Source organism: Rana temporaria, chromosome 3, assembly GCF_905171775.1.
Source record: "Rana temporaria chromosome 3, aRanTem1.1, whole genome shotgun sequence".
Classification (NCBI taxonomy): domain Eukaryota; kingdom Metazoa; phylum Chordata; class Amphibia; order Anura; family Ranidae; genus Rana; species Rana temporaria.
Window position 1 is genome coordinate 88,840,418 of NC_053491.1, and position 12,714 is coordinate 88,853,131.

The 12,714-nt window shown below is 44.0% G+C and overlaps 1 protein-coding gene across 1 annotated transcript in view; it reads left to right on the forward strand.

Annotated features, from left to right (window-relative positions):
• Positions 1–12,714, forward strand: part of OAZ2 (ornithine decarboxylase antizyme 2) — a 50,840-nt gene that overhangs the window by 32,113 nt on the left and 6,013 nt on the right. Inside the window, 1 exon segment of the mRNA XM_040342895.1 lies at positions 9,097–9,272. Coding sequence (XP_040198829.1) covers positions 9,097–9,272 — 176 coding nt within the window.

Below are 12,714 nucleotides of genomic sequence, written 5' to 3' on the forward strand. Positions count from 1 at the left end.
TTTTTGTAGCTGCTGACTTTTACTAAACTAAAAAATGGTGGAACTCCGCTATAAAAAGTGCACTAATCCGGTGCACTACAGGGTACATGAATATATGCATGTGGCTGCTGGGAGGTCAGGATGGATTAGAATACACAGCAAGTTCCCTGTACTGTCTGTGTTGAAATTTCTCTGGGCTCCCAAGTTTGCACATTCCTGCACACTAGGAGTTAACACAATGGAATGTGCAAACTTAGGAGCCCAGGAAAATGTCAACACAGAGCACGTGTATACAGCTTCTCATACCTGCATTTCTGTCTGTGTATTCTCTCTCTATTCCGCACATGTGACTCTGTCCGGTCCGTGCCGCCTCTCGCCCTCTTTCCCGACGTCGGTGGGAGTTCTCTGGCCCCCCACCGACTGTACTGTAGCTATCAGATGAGAAGAGAGGCGGGCGGGGCTGACGTCAGGAGAGACGTAGGTGAGAGGCAGGCCAGAGCGAACAGTCACATGAGAGGAATATACAGACAGAGTATACAGACAGAAATATAGGTATGAAACGCAGTATATTTTTAAAAGCCCATGCAGCAGTGGCTACTTAATGGATTATAGCGGCATGTATTGCAAAACGGGTATTTTAATAAACACGCTCGGAGCGCTCTTCCGGGAGAGGCGGGGCAAGTTGGCATGATGTCACCCGAAATCGATTATTGGGGTCACATGCATCGGGGACCCCCGAATCGCGATGCAACCCCTAATAAATAAAAAATTATTATATATTTATATATATATATATATATATATATGTATGTATGTATGTATGTATATGTATGTGTATATATGTGTGTATGTATGTGTGTGTGTATATATATATATATATATATATATATATATATATATATATATATATATATATATATATATATATATATATATATATATATATATAAATAAATAAATTAGCTGAATACCCGGCGTTGCCCGGTCTTCCTATCTTAACCTTTTGGGGAGGAAAATCATAGTAATATAAATATACCCATCTTTTATATAAGGGTGTAGGTAAGGGTTATTTTAACTGTCATATATTTCTATTTGGCATATAAGTAATATGTGTACCAGGTATTATTGAAATATCTCCAGGCGTACAGAAGTTATGTGGGAACATACATTTCCCATTGATTTGCATGGGACTTTAAACAAAAACCCCGACCCTCACAAATGGGGGTAGTTAAGGGATAAATTAACTATCCTATAGTTTAAGTGGACATATAAGTAACATGTGACCAAGTGTTATCAAAATATCTACAGCCGTTTGGAAGTTATGAAGTAACATGTATTTCCCATAGAGTTGAATGGGACTTTAAAGGAAAACCCCGACCATGGCAAATGGGGGTGGGTAAGGGTTAAACCACCTATCCTATGTTTGTTGCTGACATATAAGTAACATGTGTGCCAAGTTTCATGTTAATATCTTTAGCCGTTTGGACGTGATGCTGGAACATACATACATACACACAAACACACGTTGAGTTTATATATATATATATATTTTATTTTTTACACTGAAAAAATTCATCAAGGGCACTTAAGGAATGGCACACGGTCATCAATGTGCTCTGCCGCTGTGATGCTTGAATAAACAGGGTATTCCCATTGGGTTGGCAAAAGTCCACCAGGGACTGTTGAGCAACTGCACTTAATCACAAAGGTAACACACCATCACCACCAGCAGTTCTTGTGTCTGGCAACACAAATTGTTTTTCATCACAAAAGCTTTGTCTTTTATTAATAATCTGACAAACATAGGTCTGTTTTTGGTTGTTCACCTATACTAGCACGAATTAAAAACCTATGTGGTTATAAAAAATTTATCCTACCCCCGCTCATGTGTGGATGCATGCACCACTTTAAAGTATAACTATTAGCTATGCCTGTTAGCTTTTTATTGCTGTCGGTGCTCCTGTTAGGCCCCTCACACTGGCAGAGTTCGCCAGCAGATCCGCCCGCTCAGCAGGGGATACCCACTGAGCAGATGGATGACAGGACCTTGTCTGCTCTGCTAATGCAGATTGGACACGGACACAGCCCGCTGTCCTCTATGGGCTGGCGGATAGAAACGGACTGAGTGTTTTTTTCCATCTGACTGTCATCTGATCCGCCAGACAGATATGGGGGGGGGCGGATCACCCATACATCTGTTTATAGCGGATAGGATCAGATGTCGGCGGGTGTGAACTGGCACATGTCTGTTGACATCTGCCCCTCCATAGAGGGCAATAGTTGATTCGATGGGGTCCACCTGAAAAACTGACAGGCGGACTCAATCGGTGAGAAAGGGGCCTTGGGGAGATTTGCCCTCCCAGTTTGTCTTGTTTAATAGTAAAACAAAATCCCACATTTTGGGTTGTCCCAAGAAAAGTAATGGAGGAAAAATCTTTCAATGGGGACTCTAGTTCTGATGACCTGGGGGGCCCCGAGGCACTCCCTTAATTTTGCAGGGATTTCTTTCACTTTGTTTTTTGGCTATGGGGCAGAAAGTGAATGTAAAGCTCCTCAATGGAATACAGATGGCAAAACTATTTTATGGGTCAGATAGTAGACTCGCCAACTAGAAATAAAGCATTACTAGATTTACTGATTACCAACAATACAGACCTGATCACAGATGTGGAAATACGGGGCAATTTGGGAATCGGCGATCACAGGTCAATTGGCTTTGGTATAAATCGCACAAATAGGAAACATAAGGCATATACAAAGACACTGAATTTCAAAAGAGCCAACTTCCCTAAACTACGAACCTTGCTAGAAGGCATAAATTGGGATAAAATCTTAGGAACAAGGAACACGGAGGAGAGATGGGTTTGCTTAAAGAGCATATTAAGTGAGGGCATTAGCCAAATTTTTAAAAGGGCATGCAAAAGTCCCAGATGGCTTTACTCCATGTAAAAATGCATATAAAAGCAAAAGAGACGGCCTTCAAAAAATGGTTAAGGGATCATCATCAGCATTCAGATAAAACAATAATTCTTCCGCTCTACAAGACTCTGGTCTGGCCGCACCTGGAGTATGCTGTCCAGTTCTGGGCACCAGTCCTCAGGAAGGATGTAATGGAAATGGAGAAAGTACAGAGAAGGGCAACAAAGCTAATAAAGGGTCTGGAGGATATTGGTTATGGAGAAAGGTTGCGAGCACTGAACTTATTCTCTCTGGAGAAGACGCTTGAGAGGGGATATGATTTAAATTTACAAATGCTGTACTGGTGACCCCACAATAGGCATAAAACTTTTTCACGGAAGGGAGTTTAACAAGTCGCGTGGCCACTCATTAAAATTAGAAGAAAAGAGGTTTAACCTTTAAAGGGGTTGTAAAAGTAATAAAAAATAAATAACAAATGTGTTATACTTGCCTCCACTGTGCAGCTCGTTTTGCACAGAGTGGCCCCGAACCTGGTCTTCTGGGGTGCTTCGGCGGCTGTCTCGGCTCCTCCCCACAAGAACTATCCACCTTCATGCGAGCTCTGTCCCATGGGGGTTAGCTCTTGCAGGCTCGCTCCCGTGATATAGCCGATGTAGCCGTTGACTGTATCACTCGGCGCCGCGTCATTGGATGTGATTGACAGCAGAGGGCGCACTACTGTGAGGGGGGGCAGAGGGCACACTACTGTGAGGGGGGGGCAGAGGGCACTGCTGGTGGGTGCAGAGGGCACACTACTGTGAGGGGGGGGGCAGAGGGCACTGCTGGTGGGTGCAGAGGGCACACTCCTGTGAGGGGGGGCAGAGGGCACTGCTGGTGGGTGCAGAGGGCACACTACTGTGAGGGGGGGGGGCAGAGGGCACTGCTGGTGGGGGCAGAGCACACTACTGTGAGGGAGGGCAGAGGACAGAGATTAAAATGATGCACTTTTATTTATTCATACAACACCTTTCTCCCAAAGGAAAACAATTTATCAATGTATCCAATACCCCCCCCCCCCCTTGGCTAACATTGCTGCAGTCTGCTGTGATCTTTCATCCCACGTTGTGTCTCAATAAGACAGGAGGTGTGTTACTGACCAGATCAGATCACCAGGTGAAAACAAAGGAAAAAAGCCAAAGAAAAGAAAACCAATGCAGCCACCGCATCTGATTGATAAGCTATAATACATTTTTGGTTTTGGATTTAATACTGCTTTAAAGCGGTAGTTCCCCCTCAAAAAAAATGTTACCCTTAGATGGATGCTCATTTTGTCTAGGCCCGGGAATCGGCTAGTTGTTTTAAAATCGAAGCTGTACTTACCGTTGTAGAGAGCGATCTTCTCCGCCGCTTCCGGCTATGGTCTTCGGGACTGGGCGTTCCTATTTTGATTGACAGGCTTCCGACGGTCGCATTATCTATCTAATCTATCTCGTCACGGGTAGCCGAAAGAAGCCGAACGTCGGCGCGGCTCTATACGGCGCCTGCGCACCTACGCTCGGCTACTTTCGGAAAATCGTGACGCGATAGATGCAACCGTCGGAAGCCTGTCAATCAAGAAGGAACGCCCAGTCCCGCAGCCCATACCCGGAAGCGGCGGAGAAGATCGCTCTCTACAACGGTAAGTACAGCTTCGATTTTAAAACAACTAGCCGATTCCCCTAGACTAAATGAGCATCCATCTAAGGCAGTGGTCCCCAACCTTTTTGGCACCGGGGACCGGCTGCGTGGAAGAAATTTTGCCAAGGCCCGGTTGGGGAGAGGTTGGGGATGGCATGCGGGGGGGTAAGCGATTTTTCGCGGACAATTTGTCAGCGCATTATTTCTATTACATTGTAGTAATAAATTAAATAGTTAAACCCACCATAATGCAGAATCAGTGGCAGCCTACCCCCCACATTACATTCCCAACCTCCACTTTAATATACTCAGCCCCCCTCACATGACAGTTCTTGGTCACCCCAATTTAACTTCAGGCCCCCCCCACATTACAGTCCTCAGTCCCCCCCCCCCCCACACTCAAGGCCTGCAGCCATGTCACTTGCCACCTGCAGCCATATCACTTGCCACCTACAGCCTGTCACTTGCCACCTACAGCCTGTCACCTGCAGCTATGTCACTTGCCACCCACAGCCTGCCCCTGCCGCCATGTCACTTGCCACCATGTCACTTGCCACCATGTCACTTGCCACCACAGCCTGTCACCTGCAGCCATGTCACTTGCCACCCATGTTCCCCTGTATAACCTTCCCCTCAGTAACTTCACTTGTCACCTTCATCAGTGTCCATCTGTGTGACTTATCTCTTTACCTTCCACACCCTCTGGTGTATGGTCTCTCAGTGAGTCGGGCCATGGGTGGGAGGAGGAGGAGGAGTCGGGAACTCCGGTCGGCAGCCGTTGATCCGATCCAGCAGGTACACAGAACAGACACCAGACGACCATGTCCCTGCTGCTGTCACACCCTCTCCATGCCGTCGAGAGATCTCAGTCACACTAGTCCCTGCTTGTGCCCAAGGAGGCGGTGCCGATGTGGGCAGTGGAGAGGACTGTGCACAGCATGTCTGGATAGGGACAGGAGACTGAGGAGAGGTGTTGCAGGGAGGGAGGCAGGACAGTTCTGGATGGAGGGCCGAGGTAACAAACAGGTGATTGGCTGCTAGGATGAAGGACAGTCCTAGCAGCCAATCGCCTGTTTGATAACCTTGGGCAGCTCCGCCCTCCACCCAGAATTGTTCCGCCTCCCGCTGTCGGCTCTGTGAGGATTACAGAGCGATGGCAGGAGGAAGAAAAGTCTCATGCCGCCTGCTCACACTCACGGCCCGGCTGCAGAAGGGCTGCGGCCCGGTAGTGGGCCGCGGAACGGGGGTTGGGGAACACTGATCTAAGGGTAACAATTTTTTTGAGGGAACTACCGCTTTAAGTTCTGTTCTCTTCTAAGGGTAACTTGCTGAATGTAAAATTTGAGCAGGCATCAGCATGTCTCAACACAATGCAATCTGACACATTGGCATCTCATGAGCGAGCTAAATGGGGAGCACATTTTCCAGGAAGGGATGTGTGAGGGGCCCTCGCAGGGACTGAGGTTATAGATGCTGCACTGGTGAACATGAACAGCCTATTCCATTGAGGTGCTTATTTAATTAAAAAGACAAATTGCTGTGCAGCAGAGCTGTAAATGATTTGGGAGGATCCGTTGTGTTCAATCCTCGCTCTTTTCTCTTTGCTATGAGGGTCTATTTCTAGCTGTTTACAGGGTCTCTGCAGGGTGGTAACATGTACACAGATTTATGTGCCACATTGTAACCCAAACCTTTCTGTTTATGTAGTGGGGAAGGGATAGAACATGTATTGAATGATTTTCCTGCACGGATCATACAGAGATTTCTAGGAACAGTTTATAATTAGGGACTCACACTGTTTGTGAGTATATCTCATTTTTATATAAAGAAATCTTTTGTGAAACGGAGTCACGCTATGGTACACCTCTCTTTCTTATCGGCAATATCTGTTCTGTGCGAAAGACTGTTCAGTTCTTCAGGGTATATTGTCAATAAAATGCGATCATGTCTGCTTCCAGAAAATGTAAAATAAAGTGACTGACAGTCAATATACTGATACGTTTTATAATTAAAGTTAAACTAACTTTCTACGTTTTTCTTAGTTTAATAAGAAAAAATTACTTACGTCAGTGCTACAGTTTGAATTTAAAACGTATATGTGTGAACTGTGAAGTTAAGTCATGGATTGTGGAAACTAACTAGTGTTGGGTGATTGTATATAGTGTATACCACATTTATCACTGATTAATGCAGAGTTGCAATGCAAGGAGATCAGATAAAAGTAGTTGGATCTGTATGTGCCCTATAATTAATCGATTAAAAAAAAAAAAACGATTAATCGAAAATTTTAATCAGTAACAGCCCTAATTTTTTTCAAAATTTACGTTCTTTTTGTTTATAGCGCAAAAAATAAAAATCGCAGAGGTGATCAAATACCACCAAAAGAAAGCTCTATTTGTGGGGAAAAAAGGACGTCAATTTTGTTTGGGAGCCACGTGCAATTGTCAGTTAAAGCGACGCAGTGCTGAATCGCAAAAACTGCCCGGGTCCTTTAGCTGCCTAAAGGTCCGGGTGTTAAGTGGTTAACCACTTCCCGCCCGGCCTATGGCCGATTTACGTCCGGGAAGTGGTTCTGAAATCCTGACAGGACGTCCATAGACGTCCTGCAGGATTTCATGCCGCGCGCGCCCGTAGCGATCGGTGAAAAAAAATAGCATGCACAAAAATAAGTCTTTAAAAAAAAAAAGTCTTTAAACAAAAGATGCCAATCAGTGCCCACAAATGGGCACTGACTGGCAACATGGGTAGATCGGTGCCACCCCACAGTGCCCATCTGTGCCGCCCATGAGTGCCCATCTGTGCCGCCCATGAGTGCCCATCTGTGCCGCCCATGAGTGCCCATCTGTGCCGCCCATGAGTGCCCATCTGTGCCGCCCATGAGTGCCCATCTGTGCCGCCCATGAGTGCCCATCTGTGCCGCCCATGAGTGCCCATCTGTGCCGCCCATGAGTGCCCATCTGTGCCGCCCATGAGTGCCCATCTGTGCCGCCCATGAGTGCCCATCTGTGCCGCCCATGAGTGCCCATCTGTGCCGCCCATGAGTGCCCGTCAGTAATACCTCATCTGTGCCCGTCAGTAATACCTCATCTGTGCCCGTCAGTAATACCTCATCTGTGCCAGTCAGTAATACCTCATCTGTGCCAGTCAGTAATACCTCATCTGTGCCAGTCAGTAATACCTCATCTGTGCCAGTCAGTAATACCTCATCTGTGCCAGTCAGTAATACCTCATCTGTGCCAGTCAGTAATACCTCATCTGTGCCAGTCAGTAATACCTCATCTGTGCCAGTCAGTAATACCTCATCTGTGCCAGTCAGTAATACCTCATCTGTGCCAGTCAGTAATACCTCATCTGTGCCAGTCAGTAATACCTCATCTGTGCCAGTCAGTAATACCTCATCTGTGCCAGTCAGTAATACCTCATCTGTGCCAGTCAGTAATACCTCATCTGTGCCAGTCAGTAATACCTCTTCGATGTCCATCAGTGCCCGTAATTGAAAGAGAAAACTTACTTATTTACAAAAAAATATAAAAACGTATTTTTTTTTCTTCAAAATTTTCAGTCTTTTTTTAGTTGTTGCGCAAAAAAAAAAATCGCAGAGGTGATCAAATACCACCAAAAGAAAGCTCTATTTGTGGGAAAAAAGGACGCCAATTTTAGTTGGGAGCCACGTCGCATGACTGCGCAATTGTCATTCAAAGTGCAACAGTGCTGAAAGCTCAAAATTGGCTTGGGCGGGAAGGTGCGCAAGTGCCTGGTATGGAAGTGGTTAAGCACAGATGGCATGTTGATGCAACCAAAGGATTTCTCACTAGTCTTCTATGCATGGAACCAAAGCCTCAGTTTTATGACACGGGACTCTGAAGGAACAACCCGGATTGCCGTTCCTTCAGATCCCTTGTGTCGGTGATGTCACTGGCTGCATGTACAGTAAATATCTTCTAACGGTGCAAGTTTAGGAGATATTTACTGTACCTACAGGTAATGTCAGATGGGAGTTTACTTCCACTTTAAGAATTATTTATTTCCGGTATCGGGATAAACAAGGTAACAGTCAGAGCTTGAGAAGTTGCAAGGTATGTTCAAAACTGTTGCATTGATTTTCTCGATGGCTGAATCGATGTATAGATGGCTATTAATTTTTTCCCCATAATGTGGCTAAGCTGCAGGTTGTTGCCAATAGGTTATTCATGTCACCAAGTATCGGTCATGCCTGAAGGTTGATGTATATGAAGTGTGATGGAGCTTGATGTCTAGGTTTGTTTTCAGGTTTACATCTTTGTTCATCTTCATATGTGCTGTTCAGTTAATTACAGTGTACTTGCATCATCTTGTTTGCTAAATAACTATTGTAAGTAACATGAGCGCCTTCTACAGGATGGCTGAGTTATTGACCTGCTGACTGTGATTTTAGTAATGACTTGTTGATCAGTAAGAAGTTGTTGTTTAATTCATTAATTATGATTTTAACTTTTTATGATCATCTGATTTATATTGTATAACCTCGGTTCTTTTTTATTTATTTTTTAACTTTGGTTGCAGGATGAGAAGCTTACAGTTTCTCAGGATCTCCCGGGGAATGATGGGAAGCCCCACCTTATCCATTTTGATTATAAGATCACCGACGTGAAAGAATCTTCATGGAAGACTATGCTGTCAGACCAGAGCCTCTTTGTGGAAATTCCTGAGGGCATTCTAGCTGATGGAAGCAAAGAGGGGTAAGCAATGAGTTTACACTTCTACAACTCTGAACGCCTTTTTTATTATCTGCATTATGGAGATGCAACAGAAGCACCAAGAGTATAAGCCTTAAAGCATAGTTCCGCTTTGGCAGCCAAGTTTGGATAACTCCTACTTTATATCTGTTAAATGTTCTCATTCACACAGCATAACTTGACATCATGTTGCTTATTTTTTTTACTTGCTCTTTTCAGGAAAGCTCCAAAATCTGAAATTTTCTTCTGCTATGCAGAGGGTGCTGGGGAGTAGATTTTTACCAATATTACTCCTGTCTGTGCTGTGCTGGCAGATCACATTATCAGTAGTAACTTAGATTTGAACATTTTCCTATCAGAGTTAATCAAACTCTAAACAATATCCTTATTCTCCAAAAAATAATCCATCCGCATCCAATATTTAATGTCCCTATAATCTTTTTTCATGAAATGTTGTTTTAGTGTGCTTGCCTCCTTTTATAAGATCTGCTTGGAACTCCCAAACCTCTCCTCCTTTTTTTTTTTTTTTCCCTGTGTTTTTTTTTTTTTTTTTTTTTTTTTTAACAAGCAGTGCACGATGATTGCAGTCATGCGCACTCTGCTCCACGCACATTACAAATGCCATAGTTCATAATTCCTTAGTCCCTAGTCCATCTCGGGAGTGAGTAATGGATGGTTGCTATGTTCCTACATACAGTGGGACCATGAAAAATGTGTACATTTAGTAAAATAGTTTTTCGGTATGCTGTGTGAATGAGAACACAAACTGTAAGATATTCTCAAATTTGACTGCAAAAGTGGGATTTACTTAATTCCTTTTTAATTCTACAATGTTCCATAAAACGGCGGCACGTGACTGTATCTGTGCCACTGTAACATGTTGAAGTCTGTCAGAGTACATTTGTTCTCATTTACATATCCTAATAAGAGAAAGTGAATGGACTATTCCATCTAACCTTATTTTAAAAATGGTCTCCTAACATAACGCATATTAGAAACACAGCAACTCTGTTGAGTAACACTTAGAAACAAATAATTTTAACTGTTAACCACATATGCAGGCATTTTGGCTTTTTATTCCTGTGTGTTTAGCTGAACCTCCTACAGGTCTGAGCAGGTAAAAAAAAGTTTGTTTAAAGTGGAATTTACACTGCATCTGAGCACCACAAACCAAAGGCACCTTTTTATTAATATTCAAGGCATAATCACCTATCCGTCCATGTCTCCATACTTTATTTTGCTAAGAAATCGCCTCCTTGCATTTCTGGCCTTGGCCATCTTGAGTAAGGACTGATGATTTGTGTAACATTTACTTCCTGGAATCCATCTGTCCTTGTCCTAAGTATACAGGCAGGAAGGTGTGCTTAGCTGTGAAAACCCCTGCTCTGCTCCTGAAGACTCCTGGGATGTATGACACCATTTGCCTAGGCCAGGAAGTAACTACTTCTTTTTTATTTTTATTTTTTTTACGCTTCTTCAATCCATGTGATATGCTTTTCCATCTATGTACTAATGCTAGCAGCATAAGGATTAAAAGTAGTTCCTGTTGATTTGAGTGAAGTTCCACTTTAACTGCTTTTAAGCAATAGAAGTTTCCCTTACTATGGGGTACGTAGGCTGCTCTGTCTGTCAGCTAGATGTAATGGAGAGACTAGGTCACAACATTCCGAAGCGGGTTTCCCCTATTCTGTTCATAAGCTGCTCCTGTAAATATATTTACATTCAGGATTTCATCAGTATGTTATGTATTAATACACTAAATAAAACAGTGCATTTATGTTGACCACACCTTTCAAATTAATGAATTTCATACCTGGAAAGAAATATACACCGATCAGCCAATTACGTTATGATCACTGTTACAGGTAAAGGGAATTACATTTATCACAGTACAATGGCATCTGAAAGTGGGTGACATAGATTAGACAGCAAGTGACCATGTTGTCCCTGTGTTTAAGGCTCAGTTCACACTGATGTGATGCGGGAACCCTGCAAATCCACTGTGGTTTCCCGCATCGCATGTCACCCCCAAATCGGTGTGCGATATGCAATTTCGGACAGGAATCGGATTGAACGAGTGTGAACACCAATGTGATCCGATTCTGCTGCGAACAAAAAAATGGGTCCTGTGCGAGTTTCGTCCGAATGCGATGCAAATTCATCCATACTATCTCTGTATGGTTGAATTTGTATTGCACAGACATTGCATGTGATTTGCACTGCGGTGCGGTGTGAATCTCGTGCCATGCAGCAGTGTGAACCGGCCCTAAAGCAAAAAAAAAAATGGCTAAGCGTAAGGATTTCAGGGACTTTGACAAGGGATACGTGTTAATGGCTAGATGACTGTCGGAGCAACTCCTGCAGCTTGTGTGGGATGTTCCTGGTTTGCAGTGGTCAGCACTGACGAAAAGTGGTCCAAGGAAGGAAAACAGACGCAAGGTCATGGGCGGCCAAGGCTCGCTGATGAGTGTGGGGAGTGAAGACTTGCCAATGGATTCCTACAATGGGCATCAGAACTGGACCAAAAAGCAATGGAAGGTGGTTTGTCTAGAGAAGACTCTAGAATCTAGATCAGGGATCCTCAAACTATGGCCCTCCAGCTGTTGCGGAACTATACATCCCATGAAGCATTGTAAACCTCTGATATTCACAGACCTGACTAGGCATGATGGGAATTGTAGTTCCTGAACAACTGGCGGGCCGTAGTTTGAAGATCCCTGATCTAGATGAACATTGAGTTTGAAATGTTGTCATGGCCTTCAAATTTTCCAGATCTCAGTCCAATCAATCATCTGTGGGATGTGCTGGAAAAACCAGTCCAATTCATGGAGACTTTACCTTGCAATTTACAGGACTTAAAGGACCTGTACATCTACCCAGTGACGTGACCAGCATTAGGTGATAGAGGTGAAGCCAATCCTCCTATATAAGTTGTAGCTGTGTATCTGCAGCACTCTTCTGTACATAGTTCTCAAAACAGAGTAAAAGATTTCTTCTTTGATCTAAGGGGGGGGGGGGTGTGCGGAGATCTGATGTCTTGGAGCTAACCGCTCTGAGCTTCTGATTGGAGGGAAGTGGAATCCCTCTCTCACACAAATTAAGAACAAGCACAGCTGTGAATGAGTCGCAGGCTGAGTGCTGCAGCTCCCTCCTGTCACCTTTTTAACTCTTGTGTCAAAAAGCTGCCAGAAGTGACTCGCTTTGAGAGGAACGAGGCAGCATAGAGAAATGATACTTGGTGCTTTTGGAGAGAGGCAAGTACACACTATAGAATGATGTGCTGCTTTCAATATTTCATGTCGGATAGCTTGGTGCCGGCACAGCATACCTTCAGAAATCTAGTGGAGTCCATGGGTTATGTTCGGTGGTCATAATGTTATTGCTGATAAGTGTATATTCGTGACATGATATATGTATATTCTATTTGAACGCTGTCACATATTTG